Raw genomic sequence first — 21,628 nt, 5'->3', positions numbered from 1 at the left:
TGGAATAGCTAATGCTGTGTTGGATAGCGGGAGCATTTGGCCAGCTTATGGTTATAGCCCCTTACCCAACAGTCTGCTTTTCTTCTGTTGTACTTTTAGTACCTAACAAGTTTTCCTGGCTTTAAGATTTTTTCCGTGTAAAATTTCTATCATGTGAAAAAAAGCCAAAAAAAACTTGGCCTATATTTCTAATACCTAGCAAATAACCTCTTTTTGCCTGCTATGAAATTACAATACTTAATGGAGGGAGGTAGCATCAAGTGTTTACATCCTTAAGTATTTCAGCCATAAAATCCAGTATTTTCCTAGTTCTAGGTTTCGTAAAACAAATCTCTGTTCTCTAGAACAAATCCATTACTTTGAACTCATTCGTAGTGGGAAAAAGCTGAGTTTAACTTGTATAACTTTTTTGACAGATGCTGATCAACTAAAGGAAAAAGTAAAAGATCTAGAGACACAGCTCAAAATGTCAGATCTAGAAAAGCAGCATTTGAAGGTAATGTGTATTTTAGTATCATTTTGTGAAAATAGCTGTTGAAAACTATTTTCATTACCATCTTCGAGTTTTCAGTACGTATCCTAAAAAATTCATGTAATAGCATCTTATATTTGACATTTATATTGCAAAGTTAATTATGTTCATCTGACTAGTCCTAATATATTTATTAAATAAGAGCCAACAAAAAATTCAGACTCAACATAGGATTAAATAGTAAATTTATTTTTTAATTGTAACAAATATATGCCATTAGTATGTTCTTAAGTTTTGGGTCACATTGGCAACAGTGTCTTTAGTTTTTTTTGAAATTATTTTCAGGACTCCTAAGGTTATAGTTCCCTTAAAAAAATATTTGCTATGTTTTACCTCTTTTAAGACTGTAAACAGGACAAAAAGGCATGGATATGAGAATCAGCTAGTAATCACTGGCTATTCTAAATAGTCACTAAGGCTTGAATTGTCCCTTCACCAATGCCTAATTGTCAGACGTCCCAAAGGTTTCCCTGATATTAATAACTTTATGAAAACTTGATTATTCATTAAAAATTAGAATCTGTAAGTAAAATATAAATGAAGTCTAAACCAAAACACTTAACCAGACTAACTTCAATGTTATGAATTGCAAAATCTAATTTTGATTGATTACTCTATTGAGAGGATCTTATATGTTTTTAGAGAAAGATTAAATCCCACTATAAGAAATGATAAATTTTAGTCAAAGACTAGAACACAACTTATGGAATAGATCATTGGACTTGACAGTTAACAACTTAGTTATTTACACTGTACAATGGAACAAAGAAAAATCTTAATTCTTCTGCCTTTATTGCTGTATTCGACCATTCAGGAATACTTTGGCTTTCATATTTACAATTAAATCTCACAGTTCAAACCTAAAATATGTACATTTCCTATATCCAACTTTTAAAGATAATGTTTCTATTAGGAGGAAATAAAAAAGCTGAAAAAAGAACTGGAAAATTTTGATCCTTCGTTTTTTGAAGAAATTGAAGATCTTAAGTATAATTACAAGGAAGAAGTGAAGAAGAATATTCTCTTAGAAGAGAAGGTAAAAAAACTTTCAGAACAATTGGGAGTTGAGTTAACTAGCCCTGTTGCTGCTTCTGAAGAGTTTGAAGATGAAGAAGAAAGTCCTGTTAATTTCCCCATTTACTAAAGGTCACCTATAAACTTTGTTTCATTTAACTATTTATTAACTTTATAAGTTAAAATATACCTGGAAATAAGCAATTCTCTGAACTGTAGTATTTCCTTTTCACTACCTTGTACCTTTATACTTAGATTGGAATTCTTAATAAATAAAATTATACGAAATTTTTAACTTACTATAAAAGTATATATTTGAAGACTTGTTATGGCCATCAAATAGACAATGAGCTTTGGTGAATTTCTCTACATTCATAATGTTTTGATTAGGTTTTTTAAAGAATATGAGGGTAAATTCAGTAATTTCAATATTTAAAATTGGAGTTTATACTTATTTATACATGTGTTAAGATTCTCAAATCCTAACTATGATATATATAAATACAGATGTAGACATACACACATATAAGTTAGGAGGTTAAGCCATATGTTTTGTTAAATATCTAGCAAAATTAAATTGAGCTTAAACTATTTAATTTTGAAAATTAGTGACATTAAATTGTTGTTTTTAAATTACTACTCAGTATAGTGGAGAGAATCCAGCCTTTGTACAAGCGTAGGAGCTTAATGTTACTTATGTTTTTATGGCTAGAGATTAAAATTAATTTGCTGGTTTTTAATAAAAATTTGAATAGGTACTTGAAACTGGAAAATTCATTTCTTCACAAATGGTAGAAGACATATTGATGTTTCATAATGAATAGGAACCTTGAGATGTTTTTAAACAGGGTAGAATATTCAAGATTAGAATATAATGATAAACTAATTTTATTTGCATTTTATACATCAAATATTATATCTTTGAGTCTAGCAAATTTCTGATTATCTATTTTTGAAAAATGATTAAACAAACACCTAATATCAAAGGTAGAGTCACATTTGTTCAGGTTCATGTTGATAATAACTGGTTTTGAATTCATGTAAGTATCTGGAATTGGCCAGCATAAGCCAAGATGATGGCGATGGACCTGAAAGAGAAAAAAGATATTAGCGTTAGCATACAGATACTATCTTCATTTACTTAGAAATATTTGTTTTGAGTGCCTACTATCTGCCAGGCACTGTGTAAGACTCCACTTTATCTTACCCTAGTTTTTTTTTTTTTTTTTTCATAGCTCTTCTTCTCCTGACATATTACATATTTGTTTATTGTTTATCTTCCCCATTAGAATGTGAGCTTCATGAAGGCAGACACCTTGTTTTGTTGACTGTGTATGTCCAGCACCTGGAAACATGCCAGGAATATAATCAGGGGCTCCATAAAATTTTATGAATCATAGAGTCTGTTGCTGAGTACAGACTAGCTACCTGAAAAATGTGGGCAAGGAGGCATTCTAATTGAAGGGAATGTTATGTGGTAGAATAGAGTTTTTTTGCTCTAATTGCAATCATGCAAATATGGTTACAGGCAATCATGTAAATATGCAAACCCAATGTGAGTGTGTTTGTGGGGGCAGAGGTGGACAGCAGTTCTGGGAAATTAAGCAGGGGCCAGATCATGAATATTTAATGTAACTGAACAGATTGATGCAGGAAAGTAATACACTCATCTGTTTGTGAAGAATGGAGAGGACAGGACTAAAACTGAAAGATACTGTTTTTGGAGGGTGATATGATAGAGCATGAATCTTAGCTTAAATTAAAATTAACAGTTAATTGGTTGGAAAGAAGTACATAGATTAGAACTGTTAGGAACTGATAACTGGATGCATGAAGTAATGAAAAGAGGGATTAAAATTAATATCCAAGTTTTTACTTCAGTGAATTATGTGGAGTCAGAGAGTTACAACTAGGTCCAGTTTTTAATATTATGAATTTCAGGTACCTGTGAGAAATCAAATAGACAAGTCTAGGAGATAGAAAGGGAACAAAGTATAAGATAATTCATTTTGTATATATCAACTGTTACCTTGGCACTCTTTCTACTCAACAGATTCTATACTCAAGTCTGGGAGATGCTGTGTTAAGTTAGTACAAGATGTCTCAGAGAGCACTACTATGCAACATGAATTTCCACGCAGGGGATATATAGTATCACTTCAATTCTGAAGCACACCTGTTATGATCAATGCCCCACACAATACACACCGGGAAACACTGTTTTACCTCTTAAAAAATGGTGGTATGTGGGATGAGAAAATTGAATTTCTTTACTGCAAATAATAATTGCTGCCATTTGTAGAGAGAATTTTAGTGTCACTTCTACTCTGCTGTAGGAATATAAGATGACATAACCCCACCCAAGCTATTTTTGCCATTACCTTTATTAAACAGCCATCACTGCAATGCCATACTATTCCTTCAATTTTACCCTCTTTGCAACCTTCAAACCAGGACAAGAGATCATTGTGCTTCAATGAAGGTAGATTTCTTACTTGAAATGCTCCATGTGGTATAAGAAGATGTAATGGATGTTTCTTGCTCCCTAGCCCTAGGTGGGAAAATTTGCCATTAGCCACATTCATTTAAAGGAACTTGCAGAAAGAACTAGAAAATGTACCTCTTCAAATAGTCTTTTGAAACACTTAGGAATAAAGGTAGAAAAGCTGGTTGGTTTCCTTAAAAAGAATACAACCCAGTGCACTGGCACCTTATTCCAGTAACTCTAAATTCCACCTTAGCGTACTCTCCACCACAGTTCAACAAACTATGACCTGTAGGCCAAGTCTAGACAGATACCGTTTTTTGTAAATAGTTTTCCACGAACACAGCTGCACCCACTCATGTAAGTACTGTCCATAGCTCCTTTCAGAAGAGTGGCCCACAAAACTTAAAATACCTACTCTGGCATTTTGCAGAAAAAGTCTACCAACCTTTGGTACCAATGTGGCACTGGCCACATTCAACTATTCTTCAACGTTTGCCAAACAGCTGCACTGTATCTCTGATAACTTGTCTAACTACCATCTTAGCTTCTTTACACCTGGCAGTCTACTTTTGATCTCTATATAGGATTTTCCTATTATAGCTTTAGCATCCTTAGGTCTGTCTTCCCATCCCCATGTCAGCAAGGTGTAACCCATAGTGCTCTCGGTACTTGCACTCAATTCATCATGATACATATTTTGATATTTGACATGGTATTCATTGCCAATTCTTTACTTACTTTATACCCTTGGCTATTTAAATTGATGCTATAATAACCACGAAAAGTGCATTTTCATCATTTGACTCAACTCACCTGAATTTTAAAAAGCAAAGGGGTTACAAATGAGTCATTACTTTTCATACATAATTGTGTAATGTTATTACAGGAAAGAATGAGGATAAAAATCAACCTTTTGGATTAATAAAATGGTTTCCTTTTTCTGTGAATATAAAGTTAACAGAAATGGATACAATCCTAGGAAACTAACTCAAATTTGTTAGTCGTTTCTTTAGTGTTGTATGTATGTTTTTTAAGTTGACCCGAAAAAGTTATCTTTATAAATGACAGTTACAATAACTGAACAAGAAAAAGGCTTCACTCACCATATGGGTTTCCATTGATATTTGTTCCTATGAGCTCCAGTGTTTGTTCTAAGAGATCTGAAAGTGGCACTGCACTAATTTCCAAAAGTCCAGAATCATCAGGATGATGTTTTAGTACCAGGGCAATTTCAAATTCATAATTAACTACAGAGGAATGCCAGCAATACTGTTTGTTGTTTTTCTCTACTGGTACCCAACCTATCATATAAAGAAGAAAATTACTTGTTATTAGATTGTTTTTCTTTGGATTGAAACTACAGGTAATTTCTATTTTTGTTGTAAATTTCCCATGTTTTCTGGGTGTCTATCACAAAGAGGTATTACTTTAAAAACTCAGTGGGAAAATTAACAGTTTATAACTTTTTAAAAAATCATAAGGGTTCATTTTTTTTATTCTGCAGAATTAACCTGTTATTCACTACAGAGCACCTAGCATTCTCTTACTAGAAAATTCACCCTTATTCAGTAAGAACTCAGCACTATTCTAAGATATAGCACTTACATTTTTTTCTATAAAACAAGTTTTCTCTCAAGCTTCAGGGACAATGGACATAATGCGGTATGTGTTCCAAGTTTATTAAAATGTTCCAATATATACTGAACACATTTATTGAATATTATTGCTATTACCCTTCTCATTCTTGTTGTCAGAATTGGCTCCCTTCATTACTCATGCTAGATGACTGTAATAACTTATTTGCTAGTCACCAAGCCTCCAGTGAAATCCAACCCACTTTTATCATAGTTCTATTTCTAAAACTTAAATATGCTTTTGCTGTACCACTGATTAAAAATCATTATCTTCAGGATACACTTCACACTCCTTTAGATAGACTAAAACGGGCTTTACGATCTGAGCCCACCACACTTCCAGCCTCAACTTTTACAGCCACTTCATGTCATATACCCTCAACATTCTAGCTGCAATAAAGTGTTATATAAAATATCCGAAATACCCCATGCCCTCTCCTCTTCTTGGGAGTTGGCCTACGCTGATCTTCCCTCTTCCTCGTCAGCTGACTTCCTAGTCCTTAAGCTTCAGTACAGATGTCTACTCCTCTCGGAAGCCTCCACTAACCACAAGCTGAATGAGGAATTCCTCTTCTTTTCTCCAGTGGTACCTGATATATTCATTCCTGTTCTTAAATCATACTATTATTGGTTGATTTCTCCCAATGTCTAATTAAAGATCATGGAGGACAACGGTTCTGACCTTCATTTTTGTATTACCAGAAACTAGGAGGACTTTGCACATAATGGGCACTCAAGACATGACAGTTGAGAATCTATAACCTTAATCTGGGATATTTTCCTATTCAGCATACCTTTGCAAAATTTTCCCATCCCTAATCTAAAGGTATAGACTTCTTGAAATCTCATTTCAGACTAGATTATCTCATCTATCCTGACAAGAACTTGGAAGCTATTCCCTCTTTTTTTTTTTTTTTTTTTTTTTTTTGAGAAAAGGTCACAGTCCGACACTCAGGCTAGAGTGCACAATCACAGTTCACTGCAGCCTCGACTTCCGGGGCTTTGGTGATTCCCACATTAGTTTCCCGAGTAGCTGGACTACAGGCGCACACTGCCATGCCCAGCTAACTTTTTGTATTTTTTGTAGAGACAGGGTTTTGCCATGTTGCCCAGGTTGGTCTTAAAACTCCTAGGCTCAAGCATCCACCCACCTCAGCCTCCCAAAGTGCTGGGATTACAGGTGTGAGTCACTGCACCTGGCCTCAAGGCTATTCTCTTTTGACGCTTTATTGTCACAGACTACAGCTAGTAAAAAATATCCATCTTAGAAAAGACTCTAAACCTAAGAGGACGTTCTTAATATGAAACATCTTTGATATAAAATGTAGGACTTTACATAAATTTGATTCAGAAATTCTGTACTATACATATTAATGAAGAACCAGATTAAAATTAAATTCTGTAATTTCTGATTGAATGGATATTTTGATCATTTTACTAGTAAACACAAAACTGCATTAGAAGAGATATCATGGTACCAGGAATGTGTCCATTTTCATCAGGCACTGGGTTCCCATTTATTTGTTCTATTTCCTTTGCTGGTATCCAGCACTCTGGAGCTGGTTTGAAGTCCTCCTCAACGTTCCAAAAAAATTCTAAAAAAAATTAAAAAGAGATAATATTGTATGGGGTGATACTTAAAAAATGTAAAATACTAAACAGACTCAAAATGGGAACAGCTACTAAAACCTCATAGTATCAGGTGTGATACAATTATTCTCCATTCATTATCACCACAATGTGACTGTACTTAAGATTAGGGTACTAACAATTTAAATATTCAATTTCATATATGCCATTTGTATATAGTATTTAACAGTCGAACTAAAGTAACCATATTCTGTTAAGTATTAGATTATGAATTTTTAATATACTGTGAATACAAATATAAACATATATACATGAATGCAGATATACAATGTGTATCTACTACAGATATTTAAAAGCATTTTAATAATTAAAATTATTAATTTCCTGAGATTTGTACCTGATTTATAAAATTACACATTTGTCTCTTACACAAAATGTGTCACTCATTTCAATATCTATGCAGTAATCTGTATGTTTTAATAGACTCATACTATAAAGAATAGTGACAAATATTAGGAAAATATTTTACAATATTTTTCAATAATATCCTTTTATATATAAAAGTATTAAATTATAGTTTTCCTGAGTTGCTTAAATTATACAGAAGGATATAATGTACAGAAATACCACAGCAATAAATATGCCACAAATTTCAGCTATTTAAACATGAAAACTTAAAAAAAAAAACTAACCTTTTGGGTTTTCTTTTGAATGCAGAAAATTTTTAAATCTTTTTTCAGCTTGTTTGTTGGGTTTTCTATCTAGTCGAGCCCAAAGGTATGGCTGATCTAAAAAAGTAGTAACAAAAGGAAAAGTATGAAGCAAACAAAACTTACCTTGAAAGACATTTCAGAATAGAGTTTTTCAATAAACAGGAGGCTAATTTCTCAAAGAAGACGAAGGGAAATATGCAGTCTAAGAATATAGGCCACCTAGCAGTACCTGATGTTATAAGAAGACTTACTTCTCTGGTTAAAAAATGAAGGGGATGAGACAAAAAGTAAATATATTATCTTTTTTATAAGGACACTACGTAGTCATATTTTATGAGTAAGCAGCATTTATGGACAACTGAAGATACCTCTACGAAATGGAAACATAACCAGGTAACTGTATTCACCCAACCCCCCCAAACATAACACTGTGCTGTAAGGGTTAATTCTGACACATCTGGAATTAGGCTGAGCTGTTCTGCATGGCACTGACCCCCGATCAAGGCATGAAAATACTAATAATGTTGATTTGTACTCATGGATCTGAGAGTTGCAGGGCACTGTGCTAGTATTCTTTATTGGTAGGAGTGAGCCTGATAGCTTGGTCTGAAACCCTGGACGGCTCTGCTGTTGAAGCTGGTTACTTAGCAGCAAGATGCCAACCTATGGGACCAGCAAAAATATAAAAATCCCCAGCTGTGACTCCATTTTGCATTCCGTGGTTCCAAGGTGTTTGCCTGCACACATGAGTGGTTCCTGATCTGAGAAAATGTGTCCTGCCAAGGCTCTAAAGCCGGGAACAATAGTAGCTTTTACTTGGCCTCTCCTTGCTGTGAGACAGTCCTGGGCTATAATACACATCTTTACTTTTAATGCCATTGGTATATTGTGTATCCTTTAGCAGTAATAAATGTGGATTTGTAAGCACTGTCACTTTGGGTTCTGTGACTTGACTTTAGCAGTTAAATTCTAATCCAGTTTGCCATCCTCATGCATAATGATACACACTATAGTTTCTTAACAGGCATCAAAGTCTGAAAAATCTTTTACAGTTTTCTCAAATATATAAATCCAAGGTTTATAAAGAAACTGCTATACGTTGGTCCAGATATTCTGTACTACTTATTAGCTATCCAGATAAATAATACGAAGAACCAGATTAAAACTGTATTAGCATTTCTGGTTCAATGGACCTTTTGTTTCTTTTTTACCAGTAAACATAAAAAATGCAATTCATTTACATCCACTAGAATGGCTACTATCCAAAAACAAAAATCCAAACAGAAAAAAGCAGAAAATAAGTGCTGGTGAGGAAACTGAAAAACTGGAACCTTTGTGCACTATAAAGTTAGAATCTCCATATCATCCGGTAATTCCCCAAAAGAACTGGAAGCACAGCCTCAGATATCTGTTCATACCTGTTTACAGTGGCATTAGTTAACAATAGTCAAAAGATGAAAGCAACCCAACTGTCCACCAATGGCTGACTGGATAAACAAGATGTGCTAGATACGTGCAAAGGAATATTACTCAGCTTTAAAAATGAGTAAAATTTTGATACATGCAACCAACATGCATGAACCTTAAGGACATTATGCTAAGTGAAATAAGCCAGTCACAAAAAATAAACACTGTGTGATTCTACTTATATGAAATACCTAGAGTAGTCAAATTCATAGAGACAGTAGAATGCTGGTTACAAGGGGCTGGTGGTGGGAGAATAAGGAGTTGTTGTTTCATGGGTAGCATTTCAGTTTTATAAGATGAAAACAGTTCTTGAGATGGAGGGTGGTGATAATAGCAAAATAATGTAAATATACTTAATGCCACTGAACTGCATACTTAAAAATGGTTAAGATGGCAAATATTATGTATGCTTTAGCCCAGTTATTTTACTGCATTTCAGAATAAATTTCCTGATACAAGGAATGTGTCCAGATGTCCATTTAATGCCCCAGGAATGTGTCCAGATGCTATTTTTTTTCTGGAAGTGACAGGTAATCTCACCATCCAAAAATAATCGCAAAAAAAAATCTCTTTTCCATACATTTCTTCTTAAAATGACTGACAATTTCTATTTGCATTTCTACGTTTTAAACTACATTAAAGTGAAATTAGTTAGAGACACTGCCAAGAGGAATAAAGCCCTGGGATCGGTGCAGGAAGAATAAGCTTAAGGGTCACACAAACATAGGTCCCATTGCCAGTTCAGCCATTCAGTTACTATTGGGTCTCGGACAAATTATTTAAGTTTGCTAAACCTCATTTTTCTTGTCGGTTAAATGGAGAGGCTACTTGTACAAATTGGAGATAATATATATCAAGCACCATACTGCCTGGGCCCTTAAGGGTATTAAGTACATGTTTTAGTTACCTTCCTTTTTTCCCCCAAGAAGAAAATACAATAATATAATAAGTAAATTATAACAACTGTGACCCTTTTGTTTTGCTATTATACTTAGGTTTCCCAGGGTCTATGAAGAGCAATGCCTCATTTCAGATAGACTGTAAAGTGATTAAGAAAAAATAAGTAATATTTGTAGTAAATATTATAGTTTTAGTTTACCTTTATAGGTAGTAACATAACAACATGTTCCATCCACTTTTTCTGTTGGAATTGCACTGTATATATCTGCATCTAATGCCTTGTGACTTATAGTTTCAGTTGCCAAAACTTTAAATGGCTTAAAAAAAGAGAGAGAGAAAACCGGTTTAAGATAGATAGCCTCTATGTCTTTGCACACATGCTCACTTGAAATCTTCTTAATTTCATTAGTTTTAAGGGATGATCTCCAGTTCATCCTTCACAATGATTTAAAAATATTTATTCTGTGAAGTTCCGAATCATTCCCTCCCTTCCGTGCTATCACAGCAACACCTGATTTTCTACACAATTCTGTAATTATTTACTTTTTTTAATCCACCTTTGTTTTTTGCAATGCTGCATCCCTAGCACAGGTGTTCAGTATATTTAATCATATACCTGACAATTATTTACCAAATGCCTAAGATTAAGCATTGTCTTCAGCACTGGAAATACAGAGGTGAACAAAAAAGTACCTGCCTTTGGTGAAACTTGCATTTTAATGAAGGAGACAAAAGCAGCACAATGTATAATATAATGTTAGCTATGACAAGCAAGTGCTAAAAACAAATGGGTAAAGGAAAGAGGGATAAGGTGCTATTTTGGATACAGTGGAAAGGGAAACTTTGAGGAGGGAACCTTTGACCAAATTTGAAACAAGGGACTACCATGTAAATATCTGAGAAAAAAAACAAAAGGTAAGGTTTCTTAATGTGTCTGAAGAATGCAAGGCAGCCATTGTGTCTGGATCTGAGTGAAAGTAAAACTAGATTGTATGTTTAATTAACTTAAACTTCATAGGTGTTTCTGGTAGTTCAATACAAGTATCTTTCAATCATAATTTTCAGTTTTCCCAAGAGTCAATCTGCTCTTCAATACATGAGATCTTCCCTTTTTTATAAGCACAAACATTTTTGTGATTTACAAAACTTGTTTTTCAATTAAGACTTGGTTTGTAAGGAGTCTTAGCAAGGATGTTGTAAGGTACTCCTGTCTCAGGTCAAAATTCTCAGGGAGCAGGCAAAAGAGATGGAAGATAGTTGATACTTTGTTTTTGCCTTTTTTCACCTTTTTTTCCTTGCAAAGCTAATAGATGCTCATTATAGAAAATGTGTAAATGAAATATACAAAGGCATAAATGAATCACCCATGTCATCACCGTTCAGACGTATTACAAACAACCTTTTGGCATACTTATTGTCTCTTTTTCAGTGCGTTCTTCTCAATATAATTAACATCAGTTTCTATTTGCTACCAAGAAGTTTAAGAGCCAAAATCAAATGGTTTCTGGATTTACTTTTTTCATGTTTTTCCTCCTTAACTGCATGATAAACAACTGCTATTGTAAGCATAGGTTGAAAAACTATGATTTTCATCCTTTCCATAAAGCAATTGTCATTAGTATACCTTCATTGTCACAGAGCTTGCACCTCTGTCTAAACATTACAGATCACAGACTTTAAAAGCATCTTAATTTTCAGAACAATTTTACCCTTGATTCAGTTTTACATCCTAAAAGTCTTCAGATGTATCATCATAAAGTTCAACAAATCCTCTTAGAAAATGTATTATCTGCTTGAAAGGAAAGTTAACCCCCTGATGGTTTCCTACCATTAATAGTGATTTATATTATTAGACATGACAGTACTATGAACTGAAATTTCTGACCTGTATCAGCTATGGTTTATTTACTTACTTAAAAAATGTTCAACATGGCAAAAGAAAAATTGCCTCTATAAAACAAATCTCTTGACTCTTGAGTTAGGCTTCACTTTGACAATAGTTTTCGTCACAGTTACCTGACATCCCTATGTAGCTTAATGAATTGTTTACTTTGAAAGTTGTATTCAGGAGTCTATGTCGATCTAAAAAATCTTTGTGGTAACTCATTCAACAAAGTTTGAGCATCTAATTTGTGAACGGCCTTGTCCTAGACTATGCAGGCAGAATACAAAAAAGGAGTAAAACCTGCTGCCATCACCTCTTAGGCGAGACCTCATATTAGTACTCCTGTAAATAGAGCCCCGCTGAGAGTACAAGCTGGCCCACTATGGCATCTTAGAGATGTTATACAGTATACTTCAGTACCATTTTAGTTCTGTCTTTGCACAATAAGTACTCAAGATTTCAAGCTGATTTTGTTTTTTTTCATGTTTTTCCCCTAACAATTTTCACTGTTAAAACTACCAAGAATCGCTTGCCTTTTGTTTTTCCTTTGAGTTTGTCTGCTTTGAGAGTACTCACTCCTTGTCCCTTTCAGCTTTATCAGTAGTGAGATGTTTACATATTGATGGTTTTTCTATTATCAGGAAGAAAAAGGGCACCAAGGATGAGGAAAAGACAGTTTCTTGGGTTCCTACGAACTTTTTATAATTCATTTTCATTTCTGAAAAAGACTTATGCCACTTCTACAATCTGTATCTGAAATAACATCATCTTATAAAGTGAAACAACACTGTACAATATAAACATATTGCTGTGTGTGAGCTTAAGACTAATGCACTATTTCAAACAGGTAAACTAAGAAATTAGGCCCTTCTAGTATTGATTCAATACTTTCAAAATATAACCGTCTAGCAGGGATTCAGTACTTTAAAAATACAACTGGTTTTCACTGTTACGACGCTGGTATCAAACGATATCAATTTAACCTAGGATAGTAGAGCCACAGAGTCTGGTCCAATAGCAGTGTGTGTGTATCTAAATTTATCAAAGATCCTATGGGGGGAAGATTACTCTGCCCCATGGAGCTCCTGATGAGTATAAACATTCCTTCCATAAAGACCAATCATCTGCTCTTTACTATCGACCTGTCCAAAGGACAACACGAGAGACACTGAGGGGTACACAAAGTTCTCCTTTTCCACCTGTCATCAAAGACTTTAGACTATTACTGGAAAAACAAGGTACGTGTATTAAAATAGTATCAATTGAGTGGCCCTCTACAATTTCTGGGTAGGGGAAATCACTGAGATGACTAAGTTGATTTAAGATTTCATGGAGAAGAACTGACTTGAGAAATTAAAAACATTCTAGAGATGACCCAGAGTGCAGTGTGGGCAAAAATAAGAGGCAGGATTGTGGTTGATATGTTCACAGGATGAAATAGATGGCTAAAACAGAGAATCCACTTTGAGGCGGATGGAAGGTAGATTGAGCCTCATTAGTGGGAGGCCCTGAATTATAATTAAGAATGTGGATGCTATGCTATAAACGATGCTGTAAAGTGTTCTTAACTGCAGAGAGGTAAGAGAAGGGGCTGCTTATTTTCCCTGGTGGAGAATACTTTTACAAACTACTCCCCTCCAGCATACAAAGTTGAAAATCACAGTAGAGTGAAATACTAAAACAGATGATAATGTTTCATACGGATTACATTTGTTACAGCTAAAAGAAAAAAAAAAGTCAATTACTGCTACAAACATTGAGTAATAACTGTGGCATTTTGACGAGGAAAGAACATGGTGACGATCACTCCGAGTGGCAAGTAAGACCAATTAGGTGGTGCAATGAGCAGGACATGAAATATTAACTATAACAGCAGTGACAGTAATAGAAAGAATGAAAAGAACAGATGCTATAAGGTAAAAAGCATCAAGGTGAATGGAAAACTGGCATGAAATGATTCCAGGGTTCATTCTTTAATTCAATAAATATTTATCCAGTGTGTACCACGTGCCAGGTCCTAGAAGCTGGGACTAAAGAAAACAGGGCAATCTTTGCCTTAAACAAGTTTTAGTCCAGAAGAAAAGCCAGTGCCAATTATGAAACTCAAGTGAGGTGGATTTCCAATGGACATGTTGGTTTTGTTTGAAATCAGCAAAGCTGGGAAGCACCGAACTAATCACTGGGTATTCTACTGATCAAAGACTACAACGTTTTATAGTACAATATGAAAAAAATTACCCAAATATAGGTTACTCACTAGCATTTACCGAGGGCACACTATGTGGAAAACCCGCTGCTACAATAGAAAACCTTGAGATGAGAACACCAAAGTTAGAATAAATTAAGTAATTACTGGTAATATGAGGTCTGAACTTCAGTGACCTAATTAGGCTACTGTCAACACCGCCACTGGTTCGGACAGAACAGGTAAAGCAAGTCTTCTAATATCCACCCTTTCTTACTGCACTCTTGAAAAGTAGTAAAGCTTGGAGTGTGGCAATTATCTGATTAGGGGGTTTCCCCAAAAGATGCTAACCTGAAAAGAAAGGAACATGCTGTGGACGTGGGTTATCCATTTCCTTGCGAGGGCAAGTTTGAATCTCCTAATCAGGAAAATCCTTTCGCAAATTCCCTCCTTTACGACTAAGAAAAGTACAAGAACCTGGAAGAGCTCAGGGCGTACGGAACTCCCACCCCAAACCTACCCAGCGAAACCTACAGAGGCTCCTGGCCTGCAGGACAGGTCTAACGCGCCCAGCCATCCTCGCCGGGTTCGCACAGAGCCAGCGCCGCGGGGAGGAGCCCACGCGAGCCGCCCAGCCTGCCCGGCGCTCCTCCGTACCTGATGCTCCCTTTTGGCGGAAGGCTCCTCTTTCACCTCCGTCACAAACACACACGGCATTTTCCGCTGCACGGAGCCCAAGCGCTTCATGATGAGCCCAACAAGCCGTGCGAGTGGAGAGAGCGCTTTCGAGCAGCGCCCAGTCCAGCTGGGGAGAAGCCCTGTAGCAGTCACCCGCGGGGTCCAGGCCACTCGCACTCCGCGCCCAGACACCGCGGCTGCGCCCCAACTACTAAACCGCGGCGAGGGGCGGGAACGCCCGTCCAGAAGCGGCTTCCTGGCCGCTGCGCCTTCTGGGAGTTGTAGTGCAGAAGCTGGGGTGCCTGGTGCGTTCCCGCGTGCGTCCCCTGCCCCCCACCTCGGTTTTAATAACTGCGAAAACAGATACGTTTCCCAAAGGTGTGTACTTAGCCACACCTAGTAACCGATGATTTTTTTGGAAATTAAATAAGATCAAGTTATAAGCAATGAACATTTCAGATGTCGATTTAACACAGTTCCAATGAAACCTACTGGCCTGTTATCTTTAGTTAGTGTGGGAAGCACTGTAGAAGTTTAGAAATAGCTAGAGACATCCCCAGATTCCCAAGCAGAATGAAAACTTCTTTCCAGTAAGATTGTCAGAAAACCCTATAATAAAACACACCTGGGACCAAAAAAAAAAGTTACCGTTTGACCTACGCCTTACTGTGCAGCATAACATGGTCAAAATTGTTCTGATGTTCTTTCCAGAGTGAGTGCGAAATTTCAGCCTTAGACTAATCCAAAAGTACAGGAATACTTACAACCAGATTTCATTCTCAAGTTTTTCATAGGAATCTTGTTTAATTAAAGGTGAGTTCCAACAGCCCAAATGGCTTGAGTAATGGTAGTCAATCAACTGCGAGCTAAAAGCAGCTTTAACTTGCTGCTCAAAAGAATATTTTGAGGGTAAGTGATAAGATGGACAATGACTAAATAAAATAAATACTAAATATTTAGGAATAGTAGCGTTTCCATCTCATTGCATTTAGTAGTTCCTAGCCTGAAGTTGTAGGGGAATTTTGACTTTACTGCCATCTTTATGGGCTTGCACTAGGCCCAGCTCTCATTTCTTTGTCTTACCTGCATGTTTTCAACTGTCCGGCATATTACTGACTTAGCCCTTGGAAAAATTAAACTATATCTCACTTAGAGGTATCTAAATAGTAAGGGGATTCTCAAAGAATAAAACATCCACTTTAAAAAGTTCACAGTTACATTGAATACTGACAGTGAAAAAAAATAAAATTTAAAAAAAGTTCACAGTCTTTTTATTGCTGGATTCAGAGGGGAGGGAGGAAGAAAGAGATTTGCCATTTCAAAGTGTTTACTTTATTTTCTACTATCTTTTTCTCATAGGAAAACACAAAAAGTTCTCCCACATCACACCCCGCCCACATTTATCAAAAAAGAAAAAACCTCATGCTGGCTGTGTGCTGTTGGAACCAGAAACTGTTTAGCATTTTATAGTCGAGTGCCAGTGACTTCTTGGTTCCTTCAAAGGCATTCTAAAAAGCGGCTTCTTTCATGAATCCCAAAGAGACAACAACTTTCACAACTATCAACTGTCACCTCCCAAACTGCCACAGAACCGTTTAGGTCCAACGTTCTGTCATTTGTGGGAAATACTCATCTTCTAAAACACACTCTACTTACTCTTTGAATAGTAGTTGCAAAGCCAGTCATCTCTCAGGAAGCACTTTCTATTTCCAAAACTTTGGTTTCATCAGTACCTGGAGCAAAGCTTCTGGCAGAAACACAAATCCTCATCAGGAGAGAGGCACAGGATCAATTCACGGTTATAAACTGGACTCCTGCTCTGATGGGTAGCAGCCATCAACTTTGCCCAAATCTCCTAATTCTGAAGGGTCATCAAGGAGTTGCTACCAGCTACTGTACTTAAAATGGTGTCACAGGATTACAAAATAGAAGAAAGTCTTTCTTCTCTGACTAATACGTTAGGTGCTCTAGTAAACACCAAAGATGAAAGACACTCAGTGTGAGCCTGCTTTGACTGACACAAAATACAGAATTTTCAGTCCTATTCCCAGTCCTGGAGACAAATGTCCCTTTTTTTTTTTTTTTTTTTTTTGAAATGGAGTCTCATTCTACCACCCTAGCTGGAGTGCAGTGGCGCAAGCTCGGCTCACTGCAACCTCCATCTCCCCAGTTCAAGCAATTCTCCTGCCTCAGCCTCCTGAGTATCTGGGATTACAGGCGTATGCCACCACGCCCGGCTAATTTTTGTATTTTTTTTAGTAGAGATGGGGTTTCACCATGTTGGTCAGGCTGATCTTGAACTCCTGACCTCGTGACCCTCCCTTGTCTGCCTCCCACAGTGCTGGGATTACAGGCATGAGCCACCACGCCTGGCCATAATAGTTGTTTTTTGTTTTTTGTTGTTGTTGTTGTTTTTAAGACTAGAATGAAATTCACAACAGTAAAGAACAGAACTGAAGAAAATAAGAAAAAGAAAAAAGGGGGTGAGGGAGAAGGAAAAGAAAAGAGAGCTTGAAAAGGTAGAGAAGGTAAGACTCCAGGAATTCTAAAGACTACCAAAATGTGCAGATCTATTTTATGTGCTCTGCAATGACAAAACAAAAAAATCTCCATGTGAGTTTGACCTATTTTTGCCATGTCTACTGGAATATAGCTGTATAAACCTAACTTCAAAAAGTAGACACTTTTTTTCAGACTTTCTCCTTTGTAAAACAGGAATTCTCACAATGGCTTTAATCATAATGTTACATGTAATGTGCAATAATGGTGTTTGGTAAGAATATTTGAAAACAGTCCAATGAAGTTACAAGTTTGTAGGTATAGACAGTGTTTATCTGGAGGCAAAACCCACTTAAAATATTTCTTAGGCGTGTTTCCCCCAGTAGCTTAAGTACTTCATGGGTGTTTTGTGGTAGAGTTAGAAGACAGGGCAAAACAAAATATAGTTATATTTTTCTATGTATCTTTGCCACTGTCTGCAAGGGTTTAGCCAAATCTTTATTCTCTAGTTCATTTACCTCTCATACTACCTCGTTTTTAAAATAATGTTCAATTTACATTTAAAAACTTTTTTCTAAATTTTAGTTTATTTTACATATCAGATCTTTGTCCTAAAGCATTGTCTTCATTCTTTTTTTTTTTTTTTTGAGACGGAGTCTCGCTCTGTTGCCCAGGCTGGAGTGCAGTGGCTGGATCTCAGCTCACTGCAAGCTCCGCCTCCCAGGTTTACGCCATTCTCCTGCCTCAGCCTCCCGAGTAGCTGGGACTACAGGCACCCGCCACCTCGCCCGGCTAGTTTTTTTGTATTTTTTAGTAGAGACGGGGTTTCACCGTGTTAGCCAGGATGGTCTCGATCTCCTGACCTCGTGATCCGCCCGTCTCGGCCTCCCAAAGTGCTGGGATTACAGGCTTGAGCCACCTTGCCCGGCTGCATTGTCTTCAAAAAGTTTATAGCAGTTTAGCTTGTTTTACATAACCGAAGTGGGAATTCGTATTTGTCTCAGTCTTTTAAATTTCTAATTAAATATACATGACAATTTAAAAATACATTTTTATCTAGCCTAATCTGTGATTTTCATGGCACCTTTTATGTTATTTATTGATATGGTTTGGCTGTGTCCCCACCAAAATCTCAACTTGAATCATATCCCCCAGAATTCCTATGTGCTGTGGGAGGGACCCAGGGGGAGGTAATTGAATCGTGGGGTGGGGTCTTTCCCATGCTAATCTCATGATAGTGAGTAAGTCTCACGAGATCTGATGGTTTTATCAGGGGTTTCCACTTTTGCTTCTTCCTCATTTTCTCTTGCTGCCACCATGTAAGAAGTGCTTTTTACCTCCTGCCATGATTCTGAGGTCTCTCCAGTCATGTGGAACTGTAAGTCCAATTAAACCTCTTTTTCTTCCCAGTCTCGAGTATGTCTTTATCAGCAGCATGAAAGCAGACTAATACAGTATATTGGTACTAGTACAGTTGGGTATTGCTGAAAAGATACCCAAAAATGTGGAAGTGACTTCGGAAATGGGAAACAGGCAGAGGCTGGAACAGTTTGGTGGGCCCAGAAGACACAGGAAAATGTGAGAAAGTTTGAACTTCCTAGAGACTTGTTGAATGGCTTTGACAGAAGTGCTGATAGTGATATGAACAATAAGGTCCAGGCTGAGGTGGTCTCAGATGGAGATGAGGAACTTGTTGGGAACTGGAGCAAAGGTGACTCTTGTTATGTTTTAGCAAAGAGACTGGCAGCATTTTGCCCCTGCCCTAGAGATTTGTGGAGCTTTGAACTTGAGAGAGATGATTTCAGGTATCTGGTGGAAGAAATTTCTAAGCAGCAAAGCATTCAAAGGGTGACTTGGATGCTGTTAAAATCATTCCATTTTAAAAGGGAAACAGAGCATAAAAGTTCAGAAATTTGCAGCCTGATGATGCAGTAGAAAAGAAAAACCCATTTTTTGAGGAGAAATTCAAGCCAGCTGCAGAAATTTGCGTAAGTAGCAAGGAGCCCAATGTTAATCCACAAGACCATGGGGAAAATGTCTCCAGGGTATGTCAGAGACCTTCACAGCAGCACCTCCCATCACAGACCCAAAGGCCCAGGAGGAAAAAGTGGTTTTATGGGCCAGGCCCAGGGTCCCAGTGCTGTCTGTAGCTTAGGGACTTGATGCCCTGTGTCTCAGTCAATCTAGCCATGGCTGAAAGGGGTCAACATAGAGCTCGAGCTGTGGCTTCAGAAGGTGCAAGCCCCAAGCTGGCAGCTTCCACGTGGTGTTGAGCCTGCAGGAGCACAGAAGGCAAGAATTGAGGTTTGGGAACCTCCACCTAGATTTCAGAAGATGTATGGAAACACCTGGATGCTCAGGCAAGTTTGCTGCAGAGGTGGAGACCTCATGGAGAACCCCTGCTAGGCAGTGTGGAAGGGAAATGTGGGCTGGAGCCCTGACACAGAGTCGCTACTGGGGCACTGCCTAGTGGAGCTGTGAGAAGAGAGCCACTATCCTCCAAATCCCAGAATGGTAGCTCCACTGACAGCTTGTACCAAGAACCTGGAAAAGCCACAGACACTTAATGCCAGCCTGTGAAAGCAGCCAGGATGGAGGCTGTACCCTGCAAAGCCACAGGGGCAGAGCTGCCCAAGACCATGGGAACCCACCTTTTGTATCCACATGACCTGGATGTGCGACCTGGAATCAAAGGAGATCATTTTGGAGCTTTAAAATTTGACTGCCCTGCTGGATTTTGGACATGCATGGGGCCAGTAACTCCTTTGTTTTGGCCAATTTATCCCACTTGGAGTGGCTTTGCCCAGTACCTGTACCCCCATTGTATCTAGGAAGTAACTAACTTGTTTTTCATTTTACAGACTCATAGGTGGAAGGGATTTGCCTTGCCTCAGATGAGACTCTGGACTGTGGACTTTTGGATTAATGCTGAAATGAGTTAAGACTTTGGGGTCCTGTTGGGAAGGCATGATTGGTTTTGAAATGTGAGGACTTGAAGTTTGGAGGGGCCAGTGGTGGAATGATATGGTTTGGCTCTGTCTCCACCCAAATATCAACTTAAATTGTATCTCCCAGAATTCCCACATGTTGTGGGAGGGAGACAGGGGGAGGTAATTGAATCATGGGGATGGGTCTTTCCCATGCTAATCTCAGGATAGTGAATAAGTCTCATGAGCTCTGATGGGATTATCAGGGGTTTCTGCCTTTGCTTTCTCCTCATTTTTCTCTTGCCACCGCAGTGTAAGAAGTGCCTTTCACCTCCTGCCATGATTCTGAGGCCTCCCCAGCCATGTGGAACTATAAGTCCAATTAAACCTCTTTTTCTTCCCAGTTGGGTATGTTTTTATCAGCAGCATGAAAATGGACTGATACATGTATGATGAATATTTTTTATTAATTTCTGCTAGGTTTTAATTCTTTGATTAAAGATACTAAGAGGAACATATCAATAACTGCTGATTGAAATGGTTCATTCTGGGAATCAGAGTATTTCACTTGTTTTCAACAAATTCTCAAAACCTTCAAGCACTCTGGAATCTTTCTGCTATAGGAAGAAGATATTTCTCTTTTTATGGTGGATGAAAAATAAATGGAATTTGACTACAAGATGAGTAAGTAGCCCAGTGTATTTTCAGGTAGCTATTAATATATCACAATTTGAACACGATTTTTCCCAAATCAATGGATAGCAGGGAGTACATATTGAAATAATTGTTTTTATTATCTTAGAATATGAGTATTTCATTTACCTATGTCAAATTTTTAGTGTTATCACCAAACCCTCTGTAGAAACAAAGATTTAGAAATAGTTGTTTACTTCTGAAATACTTTTCACTTTCTATTATAAAAGTATAAACTAGTTTATAGTCCATATTCAACCAGAACATTGAAAGATTAAAATATGCTATTTTGTTTTTGCTAGTCCTTTTTTAGTTAATATGCTAAAACTGAGTAAGAAAACTACAGTTCACTTGAGTGAACATTGACCTACAGTTACATGTGAGGTCATTTATGATGAGCAAACAATGGATTAGGTAACAATG

General features: G+C 37.1%; 2 protein-coding genes across 2 annotated transcripts in view; one reads left to right on the top strand and one right to left on the bottom strand.

Annotated features, from left to right (window-relative positions):
* CEP290 (centrosomal protein 290) overlaps nucleotides 1–1,845 on the top strand; it is a 94,149-nt gene extending 92,304 nt beyond the window's left edge. Inside the window, exons 53-54 of the mRNA XM_025402708.1 lie at nucleotides 417–496; nucleotides 1,446–1,845. Coding sequence (XP_025258493.1) covers nucleotides 417–496; nucleotides 1,446–1,676 — 311 coding nt within the window. The 3' untranslated portion in view covers nucleotides 1,677–1,845. The remainder of the gene's footprint in view (nucleotides 1–416; nucleotides 497–1,445) is intronic.
* C11H12orf29 (chromosome 11 C12orf29 homolog) lies at nucleotides 701–15,308 on the bottom strand. Its single transcript, XM_025402709.1, has 7 exons — nucleotides 15,066–15,308; nucleotides 10,538–10,655; nucleotides 7,951–8,046; nucleotides 7,147–7,263; nucleotides 5,138–5,335; nucleotides 3,928–4,097; nucleotides 701–2,634 (listed from the first exon to the last, which is right to left on the bottom strand). The coding sequence occupies exons 1-7, from the start codon at nucleotides 15,153–15,155 to the stop codon at nucleotides 2,446–2,448; spliced, it is 978 nt and encodes a 325-aa protein (XP_025258494.1). The 5' UTR covers nucleotides 15,156–15,308; the 3' UTR covers nucleotides 701–2,445.
* Nucleotides 15,309–21,628: the final 6,320 nt, after the last annotated feature.

The sequence above is a fragment of the Theropithecus gelada genome, chromosome 11 (genome assembly GCF_003255815.1).
Source record: "Theropithecus gelada isolate Dixy chromosome 11, Tgel_1.0, whole genome shotgun sequence".
NCBI classification, from domain to species: Eukaryota; Metazoa; Chordata; class Mammalia; order Primates; family Cercopithecidae; genus Theropithecus; species Theropithecus gelada.
Note: the sequence above shows the minus strand (reverse complement) of the source record. Positions and strands in the feature narration are given on the sequence as shown.